This window comes from Gambusia affinis, linkage group LG01 (assembly GCF_019740435.1).
Source record: "Gambusia affinis linkage group LG01, SWU_Gaff_1.0, whole genome shotgun sequence".
In the NCBI taxonomy this organism is placed as follows: Eukaryota; Metazoa; Chordata; class Actinopteri; order Cyprinodontiformes; family Poeciliidae; genus Gambusia; species Gambusia affinis.
The window spans coordinates 4,162,950-4,188,355 of NC_057868.1; the positions used below are offsets into that span (position 1 = coordinate 4,162,950).

Here is a 25,406-nt window from a genome sequence, read left to right on the forward strand (position 1 = left end):
GGCCATCAATAGTACTGTCCACGGCGTCACGAGGGGAAGAATCCGGAAGGGAAACCAGACTAGATCGTCACTGGGAGAGCCAAGTGGTCTTCAAAGGGAGCACCAGAAGATGAGATACAAAGAAAACACGAGAGGAGTCACTCGGAGGAAAAACAAAACTCTGAGAGAACACTGAGACAAGCTCTGGGGGCTCAGATATACCATTGCTAGCAAAACACTCTGGCGACGAAGTACTGATGAAAACCTGATGTGCAGGAAAATGCACTTGTCTCAGAAAGAAGGTGAATCTGACGCCATCTAGTGGCTGAAGGTTGAGTAAACAAATGAAAACAAAACCCACAAGGAAAACCAGGAACCCGCTGCTCTACTACAATTTCTACCTTTATCAACAGCTCTCGTGCTCTGTTCTCGATTGTTGACAGTGACAAATCCACCTTCTTCTGTTAATTATGAATTTTTCTCCTCTGAGACTTGTGACAAATTTGCCACCTTTTTCATAAATAAAATGATGAAAATAAGGGAGACAGTGCAATTGAAACAATTAACTAAGTTTTCCCCTAATAAACCACTTTAACCTGGTCACTCAAAAAGATCTGAGTTACACTTTACATCATATGAAATCATCCATCTGTTCCCTTGACAATTTATTTTCAAAGGTCTCAGATGTTTTTGCTCCTGATTTTTTTTTACAAATAATAAGTCGATCTCCTCTGGAATCTTCCTTCCGGCTTTAAAGACTGTGGTAGTTAAACCACTTCTCCAAAAGCATAATCTAGACTCATCAATTCTTAGCAATTGTCGACCAATATCAAACTTACCATTTTTGGTTAAAATATTAGAAAAAATTGTTTTTCCACAGATAAATGGCTTTCTAGCCCTGAGCAACTGTGTTGATGTCCACCAATCAGGCTTTTGTCAACATTACTGTACTGAAACTGCTCTTGTGAAAGTATTCAATGACCTCCGTCTAAACACTGACTGTAATAAAATGTCAATATTAGCTTTTGTTGACTTGAGTGCTGCATTCGATACAGTTAATCATGATATTATCCCGATTAGAAAATTGGGTTGGCATTTCTGATATAGTACTCAGCTGACTTTTGTCTGTCTGATTAAACATTTTGTGTGTCCATAGGCAACTTTAAATCCAAGCTGAACGAAATAATCTATGGAGTTTCCCAAGGGGCCGCTTCTTTTCAATATCTATATGCTTCCATTAATTCAAATGATACAAAATAATAAGATAGAATACCACAACTATGCTGATGACACCAAGCTATACATTAGTCTTTCACCAGGAGATTACAGTCAGGTACAAATACTCACTAAATGTACTGAGCAGATTCATGTCTGGATGAGCCAAAATTTTCTCCAACTAAATAAAAACAAAACTGAAATATTAGTGTTTGGACAAAAAGAGCATAGATTAAATATAATCACCCACCTTCAGTCTGTTGGTTTAAAATGCTCTGACAAAGACAAGAATCTGTGGGTGATCATGGATCTTGATCTGAACTTTAATGACCACATCAAATCTATCATTAAAACATCACACTACCATCTAAAAAGTATTGCTAAAACTCGACGACTTATGTCCCCACAAGATTCCGCAAAATTAGTATATGCCTTTGTTTTTAGTAGACTCAATTATTGCAATGCCATTTTTACTGGATTATCAAAAAAAGCAATAAGACAACTCCAGCTACTCCAGAATGCCCCTTCAAAAGTCCTTGCTAAAACAAAAGGATATCAGCATATCAGTCCAGTTCTAAGATCCCTGCACTGGCTGCCTGTTGCTCAAAGAATAGAATTTAAAATCTCCTTCAGTTTACACAGCACTTGTTTCTTGCGCAATACCCCTCCTCCCTTCTCGCTCTCACTTTCTCACTGTACTTCCTCTTCTTAGAGGGGAGATGTGCTACCAGTTCTCCATCTAACAGGTTAATTGAGTTTCCTAAATCTGATAAGATTTATCCTGTCCAGAACTGAAGTAAACTCTGTTTAAGCTGGCATCGAGAAATGATTCGCCTGGTTTCTGACGACCTCCATCCAGGTGTCCCAACCTTCTTCCCCCTGTGAATTAGCCAGACTGATCAGCCTGCAGCCAACTAGTTTCACAGAGCACACCTGTTAACGGTCGCTCCTTCTCTTTATTACAACTTGCACTTATTACTGAACCAGGTAGGTTTTAGTGACTCGGGCGAGTCCCAAGGATGATGTTTTAAATTTGGGCTACCAGCAACCAATAAAACATTTTCCAGCTCTTTCTCTCCAGAATCGAACATCATAGCTATTTTACAACCATCAAAGAACTTTAAGGTGACTCATTGATTGAATGTCCACAAAATATTTTAGATTTTCTTTATGCTAAATATTTTATTAATAAGGCAATTTTGCAAGGGTCAGTACAGCTTAATTCAGTAGCAGAAATAATCAAATAAGAAAAATCAATCTAGTCTATCTTTCCCTAATGCTGACACTGAGAACTAAAAAGGGAACCTTTGAGAGAGACAGACAGAGTCTCTCTCAAAGGTTCGAACCCCAGACCTGGCCTGATGATGAAGGAGGTGTTGCAGCAGGAGGAAGATGTTGGTCGACGAAGGCAGGGATCTCTGTAGGTCTGATGAGCTTTCTTCTCCGCTTGGGTGGTGAGGTCACACAGGACTTGGGTGCTGGCAGAAAGGAAGGCACCAGTTCTTCTTTACCTTTGTTCTTTGTCTTTGTCTTTGGGGTCTGAACCCAGCTGATGAGAGAAGTGCGATTTGAAGCCACATGTTTTGGGGCAGACGGGTTGGTTCCTATGAACAGGACAGTCTTCGGCTCTGTGGCCCCGGCTCTTCTTCAGCTGCAGAGTTCTTTGTCCATCTCGATCTTGACTCGAAGCTGCCTGGAGGTTCCAACCAAAATTTCCTCTTTTGCTCTCACCTTTTATAGGGTTCATCCACCCTTTTGGTTCATTTGCATTGGCTGACTGCTTGGACAGATGATCTCATGTCCATCACTGTCTTAGAAACATTATGTCCTGATGTCTGTGCTAATGTCTCAGGATTGCTCAACAGTCCTCTCACATCCATTGCACAACCTTTTCTCTGAAACATTTACGTTGTTCAACAATCCGTTTCCAAATAAGGCATTGACAATCTCTGCTCTCCTGTTAGTTCCCCTTTTTTCCTAACTGTTCACCTTCCATCTACCTCCAACACATCAGTGATGTTTAATTGCAGTTACACCTTTTACACTGAAAAAAATACCTCTTTGGATGAACATAAAAAAATCATGGAAAGGTTTTCCACTTGATTACTTTGCTTTATTTCATCACCATGTAATTCTGTTACTCCTATTTAAAGCAATTGTGTTGGCTCAACTTATTTTATTATGGTTATTCTATTAAGTTTTGGCTGAACTTAATATATTAAGGTTATTCCAATTTAAAGCAAATGTGTTGGCTCAATTTAATTTATTAAGGTTGATTCAACTCATTTACTATAGTTGGACCCAATGTAATTTAAAAGAGCCAGCCCAATTAATTTGCAATGCTTTGGACCAAATAATTTACTTGACTAACATTAATGGAAATTTAGTTGAAACCAACTTTTTTTCCCCTTTTTTTTCTCAAAAGAGTTTTTGCAGCAGTTTTGTTGTTCTGAACATCAAGTAGATGTCATGATGAGAGGTTTCCAGGACCCAAAGGCAAGCAACAACTACGGACGCCAAGAACAGTTTAACAGATTTATTGGGATACTTTGAGAAAAGGAAACAAGGAGAGAATGGAGAGGCCTTGGTCTGCAGCGGCGGGGATGAACTGGCCAGAGGAGGAACTGAGGAAAAGGGGAGCAGTTAAGCAGAGAAGCAAATGAAGGGAGTGATGAAGTAACCTGGTAAGGGCTTACGGTCAGATGGTTTGGATGAGCAGGGGTGGATACTTGGATTTCCAGGTGGAGGGATTCTGGCACGGGGCTGAGGGTGGACAGGCAGCAAAAATCCAGGAGCGAGGTCTAGTGCAGCAGTGAGGATCAGGTAATCCCAATGGTTTGGGCACGGGAGAGTGATCAGAGCTGGTTATCTGAGGAAGGAACAGATGAGGAAAGAATCAAAACCAGTAAAACACATTAACCACAGCACAGAGAGCCAGAGTGTACCACTGTTGAAGCTAATCATCTGGCATCTGTCTCAGGGTAGCTGCTCCCCTTTAAGGCCTTCGCTGATTGGTGTTGATGAGCTGCAGCTGGATCCCGTCAGCCTGCCACCCTGTAAATGTAGAGAAAACACTCCCATGCAGAACCCAACAGTAGATGGAATCTGAGCTGAATGTTAATTTTCTAGATTTTCAGCCTAAACATTCCCATACAGAAAAAAACTCTCCAATTGCTAATCAAGATATTTTTGGGACTTTAGTGATTGGATGGTCTTGTGTAATCAGTATAATTATGTACAAAAGCATAATTGTATAATTGTGCAATAAACCTATCATATTTCTGTGAGGCTGAAATTGCTTTTTTGTGTCTTAGAATGAAAAAACGTGGAAAATCAGTCACATTAGTTTGCTCCATATAAATTCATTTCATTTTATATTGATTCTGACATTGAAATGCCCGCAGATCTGGATAAAAATGGCATGAATGTATTGGTGAAGTAGCGCAGAGCTTTTGGACTCTGTAGGAGGTTACAACACATAATTGAACATCTCTTAGTAACATAATATAAAATGGTAAAATATAAAATGAACAACCAAAAGTTTTCTTTTAAAGTTTTAATATCAAACAGTATGTGTTTTTCCCAGCTGAGATTCACAGGTGATTCAATGCCAGTTACAATAAACCATTCACAATCTGTTTTCCACAATCCCTATGTTGGAAATAGCACACTTTGAAGGAAAATTTGTGGAACATTTCTATACAACCAATGTGTGAATACCAGATTCCAAATGTCACTCCTTCAAAAAGCAGGACTGCTAATATAGAAGGCATTAGAACTATAATATGTTTTAATATTTGAGCAAATACTAATGATATCATCCAAAACTCAGCAACCAGGTGTTGAATTGATCAAATATACTATCAGACAGAGAGGTAGAAGTTTGAGGCAATGACAGAATCAACCCTGGATATTGAAAAATCAAAATCACCTGGAGTGGTTTAAAGATCACCGTATCACAGAAGTGATTAAAACAAAAAACAGCTTTGTGTGAACCAGTCTCTCATTACAAACTTCTAGTCACTCTCACAGACATACGTGATAAACGTGAGAAAAAATGACACAATTAGCTAAGAAGGCTTTTTTTTTTTTTCTAAAATGGGGTGGTGTGGAGTACACTCCAAATAAGACACTGTTGTGTCATCAAGCTGGGCAGGGCTTGGCTATCGTGCTGGGGGGTGCAGATGGTCTTCTGTGTGATGTGGTTGGAGGTCCAGAGCTGTACCCCAGTGGGGACCATGGCAGCTGACGAGTATGCTCTGGCAACAGGACGGGCTACCTAGGTGTCAGCCAGGCAGGCCCTGCCTCTGGTCTATGCACCTGAGCCGGCTCTTTGGCCCCCTGCTGCCGCACCAGGCCTCCCTCACCATGGCAAGGCCTCCTGATTTTTCACATCAGATGTGAAAAATGGTCTTCAGCTACGACACAAAGCTAATTCTTGATGGAACGTCAAGAAGACCTAAACATCAGAATAATCTTGAGAAAATTTGTGTAATGAAGAACCCACATTTTTCTGTTATTTCCACAAATTTCCTGTTTTATTTTTTATTTTTTGTGATGGACCATAACAATGTAATGCATTATTATTAGTGCTGTCAGTTAATGAAAAAAACGTAATCAGATTCATCACATCTACCACTGTGATTAATAACTTTGTAAGTTTGAAATGCAAAAAGATCCTAAAAAGATGTTTCTACAGAACAAATGACTCTTGAGGGCTGTGCACTAATGCAGAATGCACATTTCAAATCTTCCTATTTAAATGAATAATGAAATAATTAAATCCATATTTTATTTATCTTCTATTTATTGTATGCTACTTAGCTTTGGTCTGTTGCATAACATCCCTGTGAACTAAACTCAAGACATAGCAGGACAAAATTACAAGGGATGTCAGATTAAACTCTGGTGTCATAACATACACACTAGATATTCAATGTGTCGTCTGATGTAAAAATAAATATTGTTCGCAAATCAAAATCAAATCAAACTTTATTAGTATAGCACATTTCAGCAGCAAGGCATTTCAAAGTGCTTTACATCAAATCAAACACAAAAAAACAATGCAACATAGAATCAACATTAAAAACACAACATCAAGTCAGATCCGTCAATAAATTTGCAATTGATTACGTTTCAAATAAAACTCTAAACAAGTGGGTTTTTAGTTGAGATTTAAAGGAAGTCAGTGTTTCAGCTGTTTTACAGTTTTCTGGAAGTTTGTCCCAGATTTGTGGTGCATAGATGCCAAATGCTGCTTCTCCTCGTTTGGTTCTGGTTCTGGGAATACAGAGCAGAACCAGAACCAGAAGACCTGAGAGTTCTGGAAGGTTGATACAACAGCAGCAAATCTTTAATGTATTGTGGTGCTAAACCATTCAGTGATTTATAAACTAACAACAGTATTTTAAAGTCTATTCTTTGAGCGACAGGGAGCCAGTGGAGGGACTTTAAAACTGGTGTTATGTGCTCTATCTTCCTGGTTTTAGTGAGAACTCCAGCAGCAGCATTCTGGATCAGCTGCAGCTGTTTGATTGATTTGTTGGACAGACCTGTGAAGACGCCGTTACAATAATCAATACGACTGAAGATAAAGGCATGGATGATTTTCTCTAGATCTGGCTGAGACATTAGTCCTTTAATCCTGGAAATATTCTTCAGGTGATAGAAGGCCGACTTTGTAACTGTCTTTATGTGGCTCTGAAGGTTCAGGTCAGAGTCCATCACTACTCCCAGGTTTCTGGCCTGATCACTGGTTTTTAGTTGTAATAACTGAAGCTGTGCACTGACTCTAGATCGTTCCTCTTTAGGTCCAAAAATAATAACTTCAGTTTTGTTTTTGTTCAGCTGGAGGAAATTTTGGCACATCCACACATTTATCTGTTCTAAGCATCTGTTCAGTGATTGGATGGGTTCAGAGTCACCTGGTGACATCGTAATGTAGAGCTGTGTGTCATCTGCATAGTTATGGTAGCTAATATTATTTCCTGTTACAACCTGAGCTAGTGGAAGGATATAGATATTGAATAAGAGGGGTCCTAGGATTGAACCTTGGGGTACCCCACAGGTGACCTTTGACCTCTTTGATGAGAAGTTTCCAATTGAAACTAAGAAATCCCTGTTCGTTATGTAAGATTCAAACCAGTTAAGCACTGGACCGGAGAGTGCGACCCAACTCTCCAGTCGATTCAGTAGTATGTTGTGGTCAACAGTGTCAAAAGCTGCACTGAGGTCCAACAGAACCAGCACCGTGGTTCTCCCACAGTCCATATTTATATGGATGTCATTGAACACTTTGACTAGGCCATTTTCTGTGCTGTGATGAGACCAGAAACCAGATTGGAAGGAGTCAAAGCGGTTGGTTATCGTTAGGAAGCTATTTAACTGTTTACACACAACTTTTTCAATAACTTTACTGATGAATGGGAGGTTGGAGATCGGCCTGTAATTCGTCTAGATTGTTCTTTTTTATCAGTGGTTTGATTACTGCTGTTTTCAAAGACTGGGGGAAAACGCCTGATGAGAGCGATGAATTTACTATTTGGATCAGATCAATAGCAACAACAGGCAGAACTTTCTTAAAGAAATGTGTGGGTAGGACATCCAGACAGCAGGAATTGGAGCTGAGTTGACTTATAATTTCCTCAAGGGTTTTATAATTAAATAGTTGAAATTAGGTCATTTTTCCTGTATTTGTTTTGTTTGGGTTCAGTGTTGGTACTGACTTTATAGTGGATGTGCAGATTAATCCTCTGATTTTTTGAATTTTCTCTGAAAAGAAGCTGGAAAACTGGTTGCAGGCAGCAATAGACTGAAATTCAGGTGGTAATGTGATAGGAGGATTTGTGAGTCTGTCAACTGTTGCAAATAAAGCTCGAGCATTGTTAATGTTTTTGTTTATGACTTCTGCAAAGAAGCCCTGTCTTGCATGTTTGAGTGTTAAATGATAGTAACGTAGTTTTTCTTTATAGATGTCATAATGAACGTGAAGTTGAGTTTTACTTCGTTCTGCCTTACGACAAAGTTGTCTTGCAGATCTAACTGTTTGTGCATTTCTCCATGGAGATGTCTTCTTACCAGACACAACCTTCATTTTAATTGGGGCAATGGAATCGATGATATCTGAAACTTTAGACTGAAAATCATTAACCAACTTATCTACGTCATTACAGCTTAAGGGTGAGGAAGAAGAGTAGATTTGATTAAATGTTTCTGCTGTGTTTTCAGTGAGAGAACGTTTTGTGATGGTTGCTGTTTGTCCAAGTGGATTAAAGGATAAAGAACTTTCAAAGATAACAGCGAAGTGATCCGACAGGGCGCCATCAGTTACAGAGACATTGGAAATATTCACACCCTTACTGATAACCAGGTCCAGTGTGTGTCCTTGAGTGTGTGTTGCTTGTTTGACATGATGTGTTAGTCCAAAAGTCTCTAAGATATTAGAGCTTTTTACCCCCTCTGTCTTGGGGGTTGTCAACATGAACGTTAAAATCACTAACTATTAAGCATTCATAATTAATACATACGAGAGATAGAAGTTCATCCAACTCAGTAAAGAAATTTTCCACATATGTTGGAGTTTTGTATAAAATTAGTGTTAAAGTTCGTTTGAGGCCTTTAATCTCAATTCCAAGATACTCAAAAGAGGTGAAGTCACCCAAAGAAATTTTACTACTTTTTACGGTATTCTTAAATATTGAAGCCACGCCTCTTCCTTTTTTGTGTTTTCTATTCTCACTTAAGAAACTGTCATGTTCCATGTTTTTCTGTGTATTTATTTCAGTTTTCTGTGTGTCTGAGTCTCTGTGTTGTCCTGTCTCCCCTTGATTAGTTCCCAGGTGTGTCTTGTTCCCTGATTACCCTCTGTGTATTTAGTGTCACCTGTATCTCTGTGTCCTTGTCGGGTCCTCCGTCTGTGTACGTCGAGTCACGTCTGAGTTACGTCTGTGTCCTTCGTGAATCCAGTGCTACCGGTGCTGAGCCCTGGATTTTGCTCTGCCGTGCTGCCTGGTTTTTGGATTGCTTTTGGACATTTTCACCAATAAACATCATTTTTCACTACGCCCTGGGTTTCTGTTTGCTGCCTCACCACCTCTCCACCACAAATCATGACAGAAACTGTAGTTAGGAGGCGCAGATTCAATTAGTACGATCGGTTCATTATTGTCATTCAACCATGTTTCTGTCAGAAACATAACATCGATATTATGTTCAGTGATGAAATCATTGATTAATAGAGCTTTAGCACAGAGAGATCTGGGATTTAAAAGAGCTTGTTTTAGTGACTTGGAAGCCAAACGTTCTTGAGTCTGAGGTTCCTTTAGGCAGGGGAACCGTCTGAGGTTTGAATTAGATCCACTGTATTTTATGTTTCTGTTTTTTGTAACTTTTCTTGTAGTGATCCAGACAGGTAACGTCCTGTTTTGCAGTGCCGCAGGGCCAGACACATTCTGGGGGAAGAGGGGTGTAAAAATAATATCTGGACCCCGGCCTCAGACCTCAGAAACGCAGAGTGATGGATCCTCTGGGAAATCAGAGGCAGGTGGCTTAAATGTAGTGAGGTCTGTAGCATGAGTGCTAAGGAGAGACGTCCCAAGTAGAACCTGTTGATTCATTCCGTCTGTAAAATTGAGAAACTCTGGTTCAGAAGACATTTCTCCAAAGGTGTCTTGTGAATCCTGTGAATGAGTGGATGAGCAGGGAGGGGGCGGAGGAGGAAGGGTACCAGTCGCTCCATCTCCAGTCGATGTTGTATCAGCTTGTTTTCGCTCCTGATACCCAGAGGGTTCCATCCTTGAGCCTGTTCTTCTGAAGCGATGATGACGTTGCTGTCCTTGTTGATAAAATAAAAAAGGTTTGCAGTGAGTATCTTTATCCCATGTTTATTAAGATTGTGTCCGCCTCTTCCAAAAAGGTGAAAGCACTGCCAATAGATCCAGAGGTTATCAATGAAGGTCACTGAGCTGGCAGAGCAGGTTTTAATCAGCCATTTGTTTATCAGCCTGGAGTGTTTTTCGTCTCCCCATTGAGGTGATGGAATTGGACCACTGAGAAATAACTTCATTTTTAATTTTCCCATAGTGTTCAAAAGAATATTAAAGTCCTTTTTCAGAATCTCCGATATCTGCTTTGCCAGATCGTTGGCTCCAACATGCACAACTAAAGTCTCAATATCTGGCTGATCAGTGGTTAGAGAGAGAACTTTGTGAGTTAAATCAGACACAGTGTCACCAGGAAAAGAAATCACTCTGGTTTTCTTGGGATTGCAGACGTTACTGATTCCATTTACTGCTTCATCTCCAACACTTTGGCATACCTTTCGTTTTCCCGGTGGTTGCTTTGTCCTTTGGTGCTTTGGGGGTGGATGTGTCTGTCTTGCCTCATTGTTGATGTTTGATGGTGAGGTTTCACTCAGAGGCTCAGGCTGGAGTGCAGAAAATCTGTTTTTCAGTGGGATTCCCACAGTGTCAGAATGTTTTGAGGTTTGGGCTGGTCGCTCTGTCCTTGGGAGCGGAGTCGGTGGAGCTGTTTTGGTTGCAGCTGCTTGTTTGTTTTTCTTTGGTGGAGCAGGTGTTGAAGTTGAAGGTGGGTTTCAGCTCAGAGCCGGCCACGCCGATTTGTCCATGTGAGGGGTTCTCCCTGTCAGTCGTCTCATCAGATCCGCGGTGTGAGACTTTTGCTTCGGCTCTGCACCCAGAGCATTCCAGGGTGGGCTGCTTGATGCGAGGCGTACGACCTCTCCGTCGTTTTGAGGAAGAGTTGTGTCGTTTCCACAGTTAGCATTGATTTCAAAGTTCACCTCCAGCAGTTTGTTCTTCATTTCTATAGACTGAAGTTGTTGTATAATACTGCTGAGGTCTCTGGGGTCGGCCGGAGGCATTTTGTCCTGGTTCAACTTGGAGATGAAGAAAAGTAAGGTAAAAAATAAAAGTAAGAAAATCCCTCAGTCCTTTAGGTTTGAAGTAATCCAGTTATGATGTCGAAAAAGTAACATATAACTATAAAAACTGTCATTTTAAAAATAACTCAGGCAAAGTTATCAGTAAGGACAAGAGAGAGCAGGATAAGTTGTTCCTCCTTCAGCTGCAAGTCAACAATTCGCATAAGATTAACCCTTCTTAAATGAGAAAATGTTTGGTGTTTTGACATAGAGACCGCTAAAAAATGATTATAAGAAAAAAACATTAAAATAAATCCTGGTAGGCAGGAAGATCTTGAACTGGACTGTATCATTTCTCTAAAAATTACTTCACTTTTTTGAGCAAAAAGTTCGATTTTTATGTTCAGAAAAATGAAAGACTTTGCAGATGCTAAAAGCAGTTATCATGCATTTTAGGAGTACATTGTAACTCAGTGGCTTTGTTGTTTCTACATAGGCCAGCACAGATGGATCAAGACAGGTTGAAGCCAGTATGTTTTTGTTGTTGAGCTATTTCAACAAGTCTCTGCTGCACCATCATCATGCTTTCACATTGTATGAAAAACAATGGAAAGACTGGGCTGGTCGGTGCCAGCTCTGGCCAGCGATGCAGAATGTTTTTATTTTCGCCAGTATCTGACGCCCTGCAGGTAAGACTGATGCACTCCAAGGCTAGTCAGCACTCCCACCAGCTTTACCAGTTCAGCTTTTATCAGGTCCCCTGGAAATTCAGTTTTGCTGGCCCTAATGTACTCAAAACTACATCTGCAACCGACTGATAAATGTACGCTTTGTTGCGCCTGACGGATGGCTGAGAAAATGAGAATTCACTGTGGCATGTTGCTGTGTCAGGTCACTTCAGATTTCCCCCACTCCTCCTCTCGAGGTGAAGCCTTATTGACCGCTCTGTCACTGGAATCTAGTCATGAACCTTTTCTTTTTTAAAAGATTTTGTTGGATCTAATGGCCTTTATTTGAAAGTAGTTTGACTGGAAAGAGGGTAGTGAGAAAGGGAAAGACATGCGGCAAATCTTGGCAGGCCGGGAATCTAACCTGCGACTACCACCACGAGGTCTAAGACCTCAATACAGACCTCAACTGTAAGAAAATGCCATAATATAGATAGAGCTCTTCAGAACGGGATATACAGAGAGTGCGATTTTATTATATTATATTATTATATTATATTTTATCATATTTTATTACATTAGCATTAATATAATATTCTGCAGCCCGGGCCAGTTCAAGTAATAACCAGATGTAGTTTTTATACTGTGGCAAAGATATCTGCCTCTTCGGAAATTATAGTAAGGCCAGCCAGCTCTTGATTTTGACATACTACAAAGCACTACACCCATCCTTTAACTCCTCTGAAAATAAAAGCACACCCCCGGTTCATGTCTGATTCACACTTTAAGTTGCTTTCCAGCGTCTGTAAAAGTTTAAAGCTTTGTGTTCATGCATTTACAACAGAAAATTATGTATATCAAACTAAATGTATATATTGTGTGAAATACAAAGTGTCACCCTTAGGAGACACAGGGACACCTGTAGAGGATAGACAGATATAGACAGACAGACAGACAGACAGATAAAAACAAATCTATAAAGTAAACATTATGCTAGGACATTTGAATATGATTTTATTTTAGGTGGTCGAGGTAGACCAGCTATTCATAGTATAAGAGAGCAGATCGTTTACTTAAAGAGGGTCTCGGTCTGGAGGACAGCGGACCAGACAGGCAGATTGAGCGGGCACACCGGGCGCTGGGATCGCCGCCACCGGAGGGAGCGCCGCCACGGTCTATCGTCGTAAAGTTTCTGAGTTTCAAATATAAGGAAATGTTGCTTCGGAAGGCTTGGCAGCGAAAGGGATTTGTTTGGCGTGAGAAACAAATAAATCTGGATCATGATTATCCACCAGCCATCCTCAGAAAGCGCAGAGAGTACACGGAGGTTCGGAGGGTCCTGAAAGAGAACGGGGTTCCGTTCCAGACTCTCTTCCCAGCGAGGCTGCGAGTAAAACATAAAGAAGGATCTAGAACCTACGACACCATAGAGGAAACCACCGAGGACCTGGCAAAGAAGGGCTACAAAGTTAAAGTCATCAGATCTCCAGCTTCCCTGAAGGAGCAGATTGAGCGGCTGTCCTGGAGCAGAAAGGAGGGAAGGAAACAGAAAGGCTCCTCCGGTTCTACAAGAGGAGAAAACTACAAAGAGAGGCTCCGGGCTTTCAGAAGAACATCTCCACCTGCGACCTGAGAAGTGAAGGATACATCTTTTTCCCTCCTTAGTCTTTCCTCTTAGAGATAAGTGTACAGAGGGCTAATTTAAAGATGATGGGATTTTAAAAAGGTTTGTTTGGGATTCTCTCTTATTTGGGCTGCTGCCACCTGTAAGGGCCCTCCCTAACAATATGGGAGGTTTTTCCCTTCTGAGCCGCTTCCAAGAGGCTCAACAGGGTCGAGTCAACAGACCCCTGCTTTGGATGCTGAACATGTTCTGTTCTTTCAAGGTTCCTGTTTACATGTTTGTTTTTGGTTCACATGTTTATATTCTGTTTATGTCAGTTCTAGTGAGTGGTGGGGGAGCTTCAGGGTCATCAGTGACATGGGGAAGAAACTTACACAAATGGGGAGGACACAGTTAAAGGTAGCTTCTTTCAATATTAATGGTATAAATAATCCAATTAAGAGATGGAGAGTTTTATCTAAACTCAGAAAGGATAAAGTTCAAATAGCGATGCTGCAGGAAACCCATCTAGATGATTCTGAACATGCCAAATTGAACAAGATGGGGTTTAAATCTGTCTATTTTTCTTCCCACGTCTCCGGGAAACGAAGAGGGGTTGCGATTTTAATATCGAGCTCCTTGTGCTATGAACATGTTGCAGAACATAAAGACAGGGAGGGTCGTTATATTTTAATTACAGGAAAAATAGATGGCATCTTGATAAGTCTTGTTAGTGTCTATGCCCCACCAGGTAGCGACTGGTCATTTTACAAGAAAATACTTGAATTAGCAGCAACAAAAAGTCAGGGTGTAATGATCTGTGCTGGGGACTTTAATATTAAATTAAACCCAAATCTGGACTCATCAAATGGGAAAACAAACTCAAAACATATCAGTAAAAGAATGAAAAATATGATGGACGAACTGGGATTAGTGGATGTCTGGAGGGACAAGAACCCAACCAGTCGTGATTACACACATTACTCCTCTTCTCACAATGTGTACTCAAGAATAGATTATTTCTTCATGTTTAAAAAAGATGTGCATAGATTAAAAAGTTGGGAGATCGAATCTAGTCCAATTTCAGACCACAGCCCAATCTATATCTCCCTTCAACTGGCTGAAAAAAGCAGATCCACGCTCTGGAGGCTGAATACAAACCTATTAAATAGTAAAATTTTTAAGGAGAATATGAAAACTGAAATCAAACAATATTTGGAGGAGAATGATAATAAAGAGGTGGGTCCGGCAATACTTTGGGATGCTTTAAAGGCGGTAGTCAGGGGAAGAATAATAGCCTTTTCCTCATACGAAAAGAAAATTAGACAACAAAAACAAACTCAATTGGAAGTTGAGCTGAAAAAACTGCAGGAAGAGCACTCCAAAACGTTCAAGAGGGCAACAAGAGCTAAAATTGAGATAGTGAAAAAAGAACTGAATGATTTAAACATACAAGAAATACAAAAGAAACTTCTCTTTACTAAACAGAAATATTATGAAGCAGGGGGAAAATCTCTGAAGCTCCTAGCATTTAAATTACGAAAACAACAAGCTGATAGAACTATTCACAAAATAAAGAATATATATACAAATAGGGTTGAAACAAACCTAGAAAAGATTCAGAAATGCTTTGGAGATTTTTTCCGAAATCTATACTCCCAGCCCAAATTGAATAATGAACAGCGAATAGATACTTTCCTTTCCCAACTCTATCTGCCCAACATTACAGGCGAGCAAAATGAACAACTAATATCAGAGATAACTGAAGCAGAATTAAGATCGGTGATTAGAAAGTTGAAAGGAGGGAAATCTCCAGGAACGGATGGGTTTGCTGCCGAGTGGTACAGAGAAATGCAAGATCAGTTAGTCCCTGTTTTAGTAAGAGTTTTTAACAATGTACTGGAAAAGAAAATAATCCCTCCCTCATGGAGAGACGCAACTATTTCGCTAATCCCTAAGGACGGAAAGGATAAGTTGGAATGCGGAAACTACCGCCCGATAAGTGTGCTAAATATTGATTATAAATTATTTACTGCCATAATCGCACTGAGATTGGTAAACATCATGCCAGTGATAATCCATAAGGACCAAACAGGTTTCATCCGACAGAGACAGACGCAGGATAACATCAGAAAAACTTTGCATATTTTAAATCATGTAGCCCAACAAAAAATAGAGACTCTCATACTGAGTCTGGATGCGGAGAAGGCCTTTGACTCGGTCAGATGGTCCTTTCTCTACAAAGTTATGTCCAGGTTTGGGTTCCACCAGACTATAATAGATGTAATTGCTGCTTTATACAATAAACCATCTGCTAGGATAAAAATTAACGGAGACCTATCTGATCCTTTTACTTTAGAAAGGGGAGGCAGGGCTGCTGTGTTTCACCGCTCCTCTTCGCCCTTTTCATAGAGCCGTTAAGTCAATGGATAAGACAGAGGACGGACATAGCTGGAGTTCACATGACATCCGGGGAACAAAAGTTGTCATTGTTCGAGCGATTTATTGTTAACCATAACAAACCCAGCTCAAACTCTACCAGTACTTATGGGGGCGATCGAGGAATATGGTTCACTCTCGGGTTACAAAATAAACATTACCAAGACTCAGGTTTTAACAATAAATTATATCCCACAGAACAATGTTAGGAGTCTGTACAATTGGAACTGGGAAGCAGAATCCATAAAATATTTAGGGATCACATTGCCCAAAGATTTCACTAAGATTTTTGAAGTCAACTATGAGCCCCTAATTTCAAATCTGAAATCAGACATACAGAGATGGAATCTGATCCCTTTCTCAAATTTATACTCCAGAGTGGAGACGGTCAGAATGAACATTCTCCGCTTCCTATATCTATTTCAGTGTCTACCTATCCTGATATCAGAAAGACATTTCATAGAGTGGGAAAGATTAATATCTCAGTATATTTGGCAGGGAAAAAAGGCAAGGGTGAGGTATAATACACTGCAGTTAAAGAAAGAGAAAGGTGGTTTGGGTCTTCCTAATCTACAGGTTTATTACCTTGCAGCTCAGTTAAGACCTGTGCTTTGTTTATGCTCTCCATCTTACGACGCAAGGTGGAAAGATTTGGAAGGAACAACAGTGGAAGGAAAACCTTTAATATCAGTATTAATGGACAAAGACTTACAAGAAGGGCTGAATATACCACATGGGTCAATATTACACACTATGCTGGATTCTTGGAGTAAGGTCATTAAAATTTGTAAATTGGGTAACCAGATAAAAATACTCAGATGGTGTGCATTTGATTCAGCGTTTAAACCAAACAAGATTGATGGGAGATTTAGAGGATGGATCCAAAAAGGATTAACCACCTACTATAGCTTTACCCAGAAGGGCGTGTTTCTGAGTTTTGAGGAACTTCAGAGATCTAAAAGGTTGGAGAAGGACGACTTCTTTAGATATCTACAGGTTAGGACCTATTTCAATCAAAATATAGGTGACAATTGGGAAACAGCCAAACCAGGACTTTTTAATGTGCTTCTATCCTTGTTGAAGTCAGGTTCATGCAAGAAACTTGTTTCCATACTGTACAATGGTATCCTATCGTCTAAACAAGGTGATACAAACTACATAAGAAACAAATGGGTAAAAGAAGGAAATTTATCAATCTCAACTGAAGTCTGGGAACAGATTAACAAATTACACTGGATGACCTCGAGCTCCAACACATGGAGGCTGTTCTGTTGGAAAAACACTGTTCGTTTTTTTGTGACTCCAGTTCAGAAAAAACATCAGGGCAGCGGAGACACATGTTGGAGACTCTGTGGAACAAACGGGGCAAATCATCATCACATCTTCTGGGATTGTCCGGTTATTAAAGGTTTTTGGGAACAAATGTGCTCCCACCTGAATAACATCTTTACTGAAAGGATCCCATGTAAATTTGAATCCCTGTACCTAGGAAACATTTCACTTGATAACTGGACTCTGGAAGATAAAAAACTGCTGTTGGTGCTCCTGGCAGCAAGCAAAAAGACAATCACTAGAAAATGGTTGAAGCCTGAAGCTCCTACTGTTGAGGACTGGTTCAAGATTGTACAGGACATTTACATTCTGGAGAAGATATCTTTTTCTGTCCAAGGCCGAAGGGAATTATTCTTCAAGATCTGGTCTAAATGGACAAACTATATAAAATCTGTTATTCCTGTGGACTAAATATCTCTATTACATGCAAGTACTGTTTCTCTGTGTATTGTACTTTGGCTCAGGATTATGGCAAACTTACGCTCTTGATTGTGTTTTTCCCCTAACATAAGAAAACTCAGACCAGACCCTCCATCCCCCCACTCACTCTTCTGTTATGGATGTTCTGTTATTATACAAAAAAAAAACTGGTTGGGCTTATGTTATTCATTCTCATACTTCCAATGTGGTGGAAGCTGAATTGTACAAAATAATTGTAATTTGCCTTTCCAAATAAAAAATTAATTAAAAAAAAAAAAGAGAGCAGATCGACTTTCTTTTGGCCCAAGGTGGGGCTTTATGGTCCATGGTGGCATCGATGGATGTTCTCGCTTAGTTACTTACTTGAACTGCAGCACAGACAATCACGCCTCAACAGTGCTATTTCATTTTCTAAAGACAACAGGCAAGATTCAGCCCTCTTAGAACCCAGCAATGACGTACACAAACTTTCTCTTCCTATAGTTTTTCTTCCTGAGATTCAAAGCCGACTAGAACAATTCAGAAAGGCATGGAACCACCATTCGTTGTGTACAGAAAACAATAAAACACCAACACAAATCTGGACTGAACGGATGTTGGCAAACAGCACAGCAACTAACAACGAGTTTGGTGAAAATTCCAACGCACCACAGACTCTCCAACAGCATGGCCTTTGACCACTGCCAACTACTAGTGTAGATGTAGAACCAACCCAAACCAGGCTCAGTCAGCAGCAACCTCATTCAGTTAATCTTGTAGTCAATCATATTTCAGATCTGAAGGAGAAATACCAGGCCTGTTGTGCAGAAATGGCAAATGCTTTATTGATTTAAGTACATGTCACTATGTTTGAGGAGTGACAAACATCAAGAACATTTGATCAAATGCATTGTTCTAAAGATAAAATTACTACAAATAAAACTCGGAATTGACATAAGTAACCTTTCAGATTTAATTATAAATGTTAACGTGTTTAAAGACATGACAAATTAATTACACATTCTGGAGAGAGAAAGAACAATAAAAACTCTACTTTTGAAAATGTTCATGTAGAAATAACTAGTATCTCCCAACACCCTATTCAAATGCATCTTTTGGACCCTTTGAGCTTCTTTAGAATTGGATTTTGTTGTTAATCCAAATGAGCAGTGTTCATTACATGAACCAGAACAATCATTACAAAAGAATAAACTACAATGCCCATTTACATTGCGAAAACAAAAAAAATCTTACCAAAGATTTTCCAGTGCAAAAATCTTTCTACATGTCAGATCAGACACAAGTAAGATATAAGTAACTTTTCATCAAGATATGAGCTTGTTTTAAGTCATTTTATCCTTAATATCAGTGAAGAAGGACTTTCTACATTGGCAGATTATTTCACTTATAGCAAGGGAAAGAAGTTCAATCATAAGTGAAATTAATATGCCAGTGTCACTACAATTTTTTTTTAACAATACTAAATAATTAGACTTAAAACAAGCTCATATCTTGATGAACAGTTACATGTAAGTTATTTTTATCTTTAGTGTACTAAGATATTTGCACTAGAAAGTATTCTAAAAACACTTGATAAGACCTTTTGTTCTTGCAGTGTGGCTCAAACATACCCCTTTAAATTGTGAAACCAAAAAGTGGTTAAAAAGACTTCTAATTGTAAAAAAAGAGAAGCAAATATTGTATTTACATTTCAATATTTTCCAAGTTTGGCCATTACATTACCTTTACTATAAATTGCTTTAAAACACTTAACTTTTCAAAACATTCCAACTCTTTTTTAAAAGAACTGCTTATTACACTTATTAGCTGGTGGAAAGTTTGTTTCAAAATGCTAGTTATCTTCATTTAATTATAAACAGTGCAGTGCATTGTTTATTTCTGAAACCAACTAAAACTGGTTTCAGAACCAACAAAAGTTGGTTTCAGAAATAGTAATTTTATCAATTTTGCTGTGATTTTGATAATTGTTATAACAGTCATTCAATTTTATGTTACAACTGCATGACGGCTCAGTTTGTTATGACTTAATATAGTTTTTTTTATAAAGTTAACCTGGTTTATGAAGGTATACTGAGCTCAGTATGCCAAAGAGACTTTGATATTGTGAGGTTGTTGTTATAACTCGTTCATTATTGTTTTTATCTTCAAAATATTTTTGCGTATTCCATCCATCCATCCATCCATCCATCCATCCATCCATCCATCCATCTTCTTCCGCTTATCTGGGGTCGGGTCACGGGGGTATCAGCTTCAGAAGGGAGGCCCAGACTTCCCTCTCCCCAGCCACTTCCACCAGCTCCTCCGGAGGAATCCCAAGGCGTTCCCAGGCCAACCGAGAGACATAGTCCCTCCAGCGTGTCCTGGGTCTTCCCCGGGGCCTCCTCCCGGTGGGACGTGCCCGGAAAACCTCACCAGGGAGGCGTCCAGGAGGCATCCTGACCAGATGCCCGAGCCACCTCAACTGGCCCCTCTCGACATGAAGGAGCAGCGGCTCTACTCTGAGACCCTCCCGGATAACTGAGCTTCTCACCCTATCTCTAAGTGAGAGCCCAGCCACCCTACGGAGAAAACCCATTTCAGCCGCTTGTACCCATGATCTCGTTCTCTCGGTCATGACCCAAAGCTCATGACCTTAGATAAGGGTGGGAACGTAGATCGACCGGTAAATCGAGAGCTTTGCTTTTTGGCTCAGCTCTCTCTTCACCACGACGGACCAGTACAGCGCCCGCCTGTCGATTGGGACAGGACACCCCCCTGACCCGGAGAAGGCACACTACCCTTTTCCGGCTCAAGACCATGGCCTTGGATTTGGAGGCACTGATCGCCATCCCAGCCGCTTCACACTCGGCTGCGAACCACTCCAGCGAGAGCTGCAGATCACGTCCCGATGAAGCCAAAAGGACCACATCATCCGCAAAAAGCAGAGATGCAATCCTAAGCCCACCAAAACGGATCCCCTCAGCACCCTGGCTGCGCCTCAAAATTCCGTCCATAAAAGTAATGAACAGAATCGGTGACACAACTCACTGGAAGACTTACTGCCGGCAATGCGGACCAGACTCTGACACCAGTCATACAGGGACCTGACAGCCCATATCAAGGAGCCCGGTACCCCATACTCCCGGAGAACCCCCCACAGGGCTCCCCGAGGGACACGGTCGAACACCTTCCCCAAGTCCACAAAACACATGTAGACTGGTTGGGCAAACTCCCAGAACCCTCCAGGACCCTGCTGAGGGTGTAGAGCTGGTCCAGTGTTCCACGACCAGGACGAAACCACACTGCTCTTCCTGAATCCGAGGTTCGACAATCCGACGTACCCTCCTCTCCAGAATCCCCAAATAGACCTTGCCAGGGAGGCTTAAGAGTGTGCCCCCCCCAAGCTGCTTCCGGAGTCCCACAGGCCAAAAAGGCCCGATAGGACTCCTTCTTCAGCCTGACGGCTTCCCTCACCGAAGGTGTCCACCAACGGGTTTGAAGGTTGCCACCGCGACAGGCACCGACAACCTTGCGGCCACAGCTCAGATGAGCTGCCTCGACAATGGAGGCACGGAACACGGTCCACTCAGACTCCATGTCCCCCACCTCCCCCGGGACGTGTTTGAAGTTCTGCCGGAGATGGGAGTTAAAGCTCCGTCTCACAGGGGATTCCGCCAGACGTTCCCAGCAGACCGTCACAACACGTTTGGGCCTGCCAGGTCTGACCGGCATCCTCTGCCACCAGCGGAGCCAACTCACCACCAGGTAGTGGTCAGTGGACAGCTCCGCACCTCTCTTCACCCGAGTGTCCAAGACATACGGCCGCAGATCCGATGAAACGATGACAAAGTCGATCATTGAACTGCGGCTTAGGGTGTCCTGGTGCCAAGTGCACATATGGACACCCTTACACTTGAACATGGTGTTCATTATGGACAATCCATGACGAGCACAGAAATCCAACAACAGAACACTACTGTTCAGATCGGGGGGCCCGTTCCTCCCAACCACACCCCTCCAGGCCTCACTGTCATTGCCCACGTGAGCATTGAAGTCCTCCAGCAGAACAAGGGAATCCCCAGGTGGAGCACTCTCCAGTACCCCCTCTAGGGACCCCAAAAAGGGTGGGTAATCTGAGCTGTCGTGCGGCCCGTAAGCACAAACGACACTCCACCCGTAGGCGGAGGGAGGCTACCCTCTCGTTCACCGGGGTAAACCCCAACGTTCAGGCGCCGAGATGGGGAGCAACAAGTATGCCCACTCCTGCCCGATGCCTCTCACCTTGGGCAACTCCAGAGTGGAAGTATATCCAGCCCCTCTCAAGGAGACTGGTTCCAGAACCAGAGCCATGCGCTGAGGTGAGACCGACTATTTCTACCCGGAACCTCTCAGCCTCACACACTAGCTCCGGCTCCTTCCCCACCAGAGAGGTGACATTCCACGTCCCAAGAGCTAGCTTCTGCAACCGAGGATCAGACCACCAGGGTCCCGTCCTTCGGCCGCCACCCAACACACATTGCACCTGACCCCGTTGGCCCCTCTCACATGTGGTGGGTCCATGGGCGGGGGGACCCATGGGTAAAAGCCTGGCCACCAGACGCTCGCCGTCGGGCCCCCCCTCTAGGCCTGGCTCCAAAGTGGGGCCCCGGTGACCCGCGTCCTGGCGAGGAAACATGTAGTCCAAAGTTTGTATCCATCATCGGGGTCTTCGGGCTGCACTTTGTCTGACCCCTCACCTAGGACCTGTCTGCCTTGGGTGACCCTACCAGGGGCATGAAGCCCCGGACAGCATAGCTCCCAGGATCATTGGAGCACTCAAACCCCTCCACCACAATAAGGTGGCAGCCCAAGGAGAGGTTTTTTTTTGCGTATTATCAAATTAAAATGAAAGAGGGAGCCAGGGATCAGGTTTTAGAAAACCTAAAGACTTTCCTGTCTCTTATAGGATACAGCTGTCCAAAATAATTGGACAGAATTTATCCCCTTTACTATTCTACCATTTCTCTTTCATACATTTTATTCACTATTAGCATTCATGCCCTGTGATGGACTGGTGACCTATCCAGGGTGAACCCCGTCTCTCATCTGTTGACTATTGAAAATGAGCACCACCAGCCCCCCTCACCACGCTGCAAGAATCAGTGTCCTCAGATCCACACTTAAAACAACTTCATAGTTAATGCCAGCATCAACTGATTCCATAATATAATAATATTTTTCTACTTCTGACATAAACAGGTAAAGAAGTCACTGGGAATTGTTTTTTCACCCTAGGCATCAGGTCCCAATCATCATCAGTTCTGATAATGCCACATACACAGTGAGTCCGGAATGTTCTAAAATTGTAAGTCATACTTTTTTTCTTTGCTGTTTTTCTTTACTCTTTCAAATACAAGAGCTTTCTCTGTTTAATTGCGCTGTTGTTCTTTTTTGTAGGTTTCTGTAAAGTGCTGTGGTGCAGTGAATGGGAATGTTCTGTCGTTGATCCTCACTGTTCTTAGGAAGGAGAAATGTCAGTTTGTCTGCAGTAATGCTGTGACATTAAATTAAAAAAATACTCTGTCCTTGGTGAAATATTTTTCACAATTCCTCTAAAGTGTACCTATTGTTTTATTGTACAAATTTTCATAAGCATGTTGTCTGTATACTTTTAATATATTGACAAATTGTACAATTCTCTGATAGTATGTTGGCAATGTACTCTTGAAAAATATGAATATATTGATTATACAGTGTAATTTTTTTCAGCCAGAAAGCGTGTTGTAATTGATCCTTCTGTTTAATGGTAGCCTGATATGTTTGCAGTACTGTAGTGTGCATGAAGAATGTAATGTACAAAGTGGCAAAGCAGAATAATAAAAGACATTAACAAACTAAAAAGTGTACTTCATTAGCAGCTATACTAAACCAAAAGTGTAACTGGAGCATACTGTAATCACACTACTAATATATTAAATATGTAATGCCAATATACTTAAAATACATTCTAAGCATATTTGAAATGTAATTTGATCACAAAAATAGCACCCCTAAGATATACTAATCAAGCATGTTTATGTTACATAAAAAGCAATATACATACTTAAAAGTATACTAAGTATAACTTTAGTTGTTCTAAACAAGTATGTGAAAGTACACTTAGTACATTTTAAATTGTGATTTTCTGCAATTTAATTACTTTTAAAATACACTAAGTACAAAATTTGTTGTTCCAAAATAACACTTCAAGTATTCTGATGATCAGTCTGACTTCAAGTATGCTAAAACTTAACATGCTTAGCATATTTATTTTTCACCTGGGAAGACAAAAAGACTAAAACTCTATAATATATACTGTAAAATTCACAAAACTTTTTTTGTCTAAAAAATTAAATTTTTTAAGCATGTTATGCTCATGCATTTCAATAACATTAAACATTAAAATGCATGAGCAATGTACCACCAACACATTATGACCTATGAAAATAACCAAAAATGTATTAGGACTGTGCAAGTGTTATAAAAACTGTGCTAAACATGTTGGAAGTGTTCCTCACACAGAGCTGGGTGGGTGGATTTGAGTTCAAAAAACAGATTGTACAGTTCAGCCTCATAGAAAAAACACCATTTGTGCATTATAAAATAAAAATGTAATAGATTGAACCAGAAAAATGTTTCAAGGGTAATTACTTCCACAAAATGTCAAAAGAGAAAAAAACTCATTTCCGTGTAGCTGTAATAAAAGCTAGCATTAGTAACAAAGTAATTTATGGACTGCCATCTGCTCTGTAAAGGTTACTACCACAGGCAATTCAGATATGCAAGATCTACAAGAACTTAATTAAAATACACCAGGATTTGAAACACATCCACTTCGACAGAAACTTTTCAGTCTGCTGAGTTCAAAACAGTTTGGCTTGTTCCAGGAAAAGTTGACATTTGAACATCTTTCTCCAGCTCTAACGTGCCTCTTTCGCTTTTTGCCTTTTTTGCCCTCCCAGCACGAATTGTGCGAAGTCGTCAGTGGTGTGAGATGGCTCCCTGCATGGAGGGGGAGGTCTGCAGCCTCCTGTTCAACAGATCTGGCTGGACCTGCACCAGAGGCAGTGGTCGCATCAAGACCGTCACGGTAATTCCTTGGACGTGACATTAATACATGCCATATGCACTTACACCAACATGCCTTCATGTTCAGTGTGAGCCCCATGAGGTCAGGTCAGGTGTCATACGAAGAGACACACCTGGGACACTTTCAACGTGTTTCAGTCAAATGCTTTGTTGGTGCGTAAGTTTAAAATACTACATAAGACAGTTAGGTTATGCTGAAACGTGTCAGAGGATTTGACAGATTACAGTTAGCACATAAAGGATAAAAATATAAACAAAATAGAAACCTCTTGTTTTATTCAAAGAAAGCTGCATATGCTGTGTGCTTCACCATTAACAATAAAATTTGGCATGTTCAATTTACTGAACTGATATTTAATGACTATTCTTCACATGTTCACCTTCATCCCAGAGCCGGGCCAAGGCACATGCAAGTTAAGTGGTTGCTTATGGCCCTCAATTGTCAGTTAAAAAGATAAACACTAAAGAATAATCCTATACTTCAGGATTTCAATGTGAGTTTCTATTAAAAGGTTATAAGCAGTTAACATGTTACAGTATTTTTATTTAGTATAAATCCAGATTAGGCATGTTCTCCCTGTGCATGCATGGGTTCTCTCCGGCTTCTCTGTTTTCCTCCCACAGTCCAAAAACATGACTGTCAGGTTAATTGGTCTCTCATACATCATACCTTACTGCATCAAAGTATGATGGCTTCATACTTTTAAGCCATCAAAGTATGAAGTCAAATGTATTTTAAGCCATATTTTATAACAACTGCAAATGTCAAAGACACTTTATGAAT

General features: G+C 40.9%; 1 protein-coding gene across 2 annotated transcripts in view; it reads left to right on the top strand.

The window, feature by feature from the left end:
- Window positions 1-25,406, top strand: part of tafa5l (TAFA chemokine like family member 5, like) — a 124,956-nt gene that overhangs the window by 53,160 nt on the left and 46,390 nt on the right. For both annotated transcript variants that reach the window (XM_044110895.1, XM_044110887.1), the window contains exon 3: window positions 24,496-24,623. In XM_044110895.1, coding sequence (XP_043966830.1) covers window positions 24,496-24,623 — 128 coding nt within the window. The remainder of the gene's footprint in view (window positions 1-24,495; window positions 24,624-25,406) is intronic.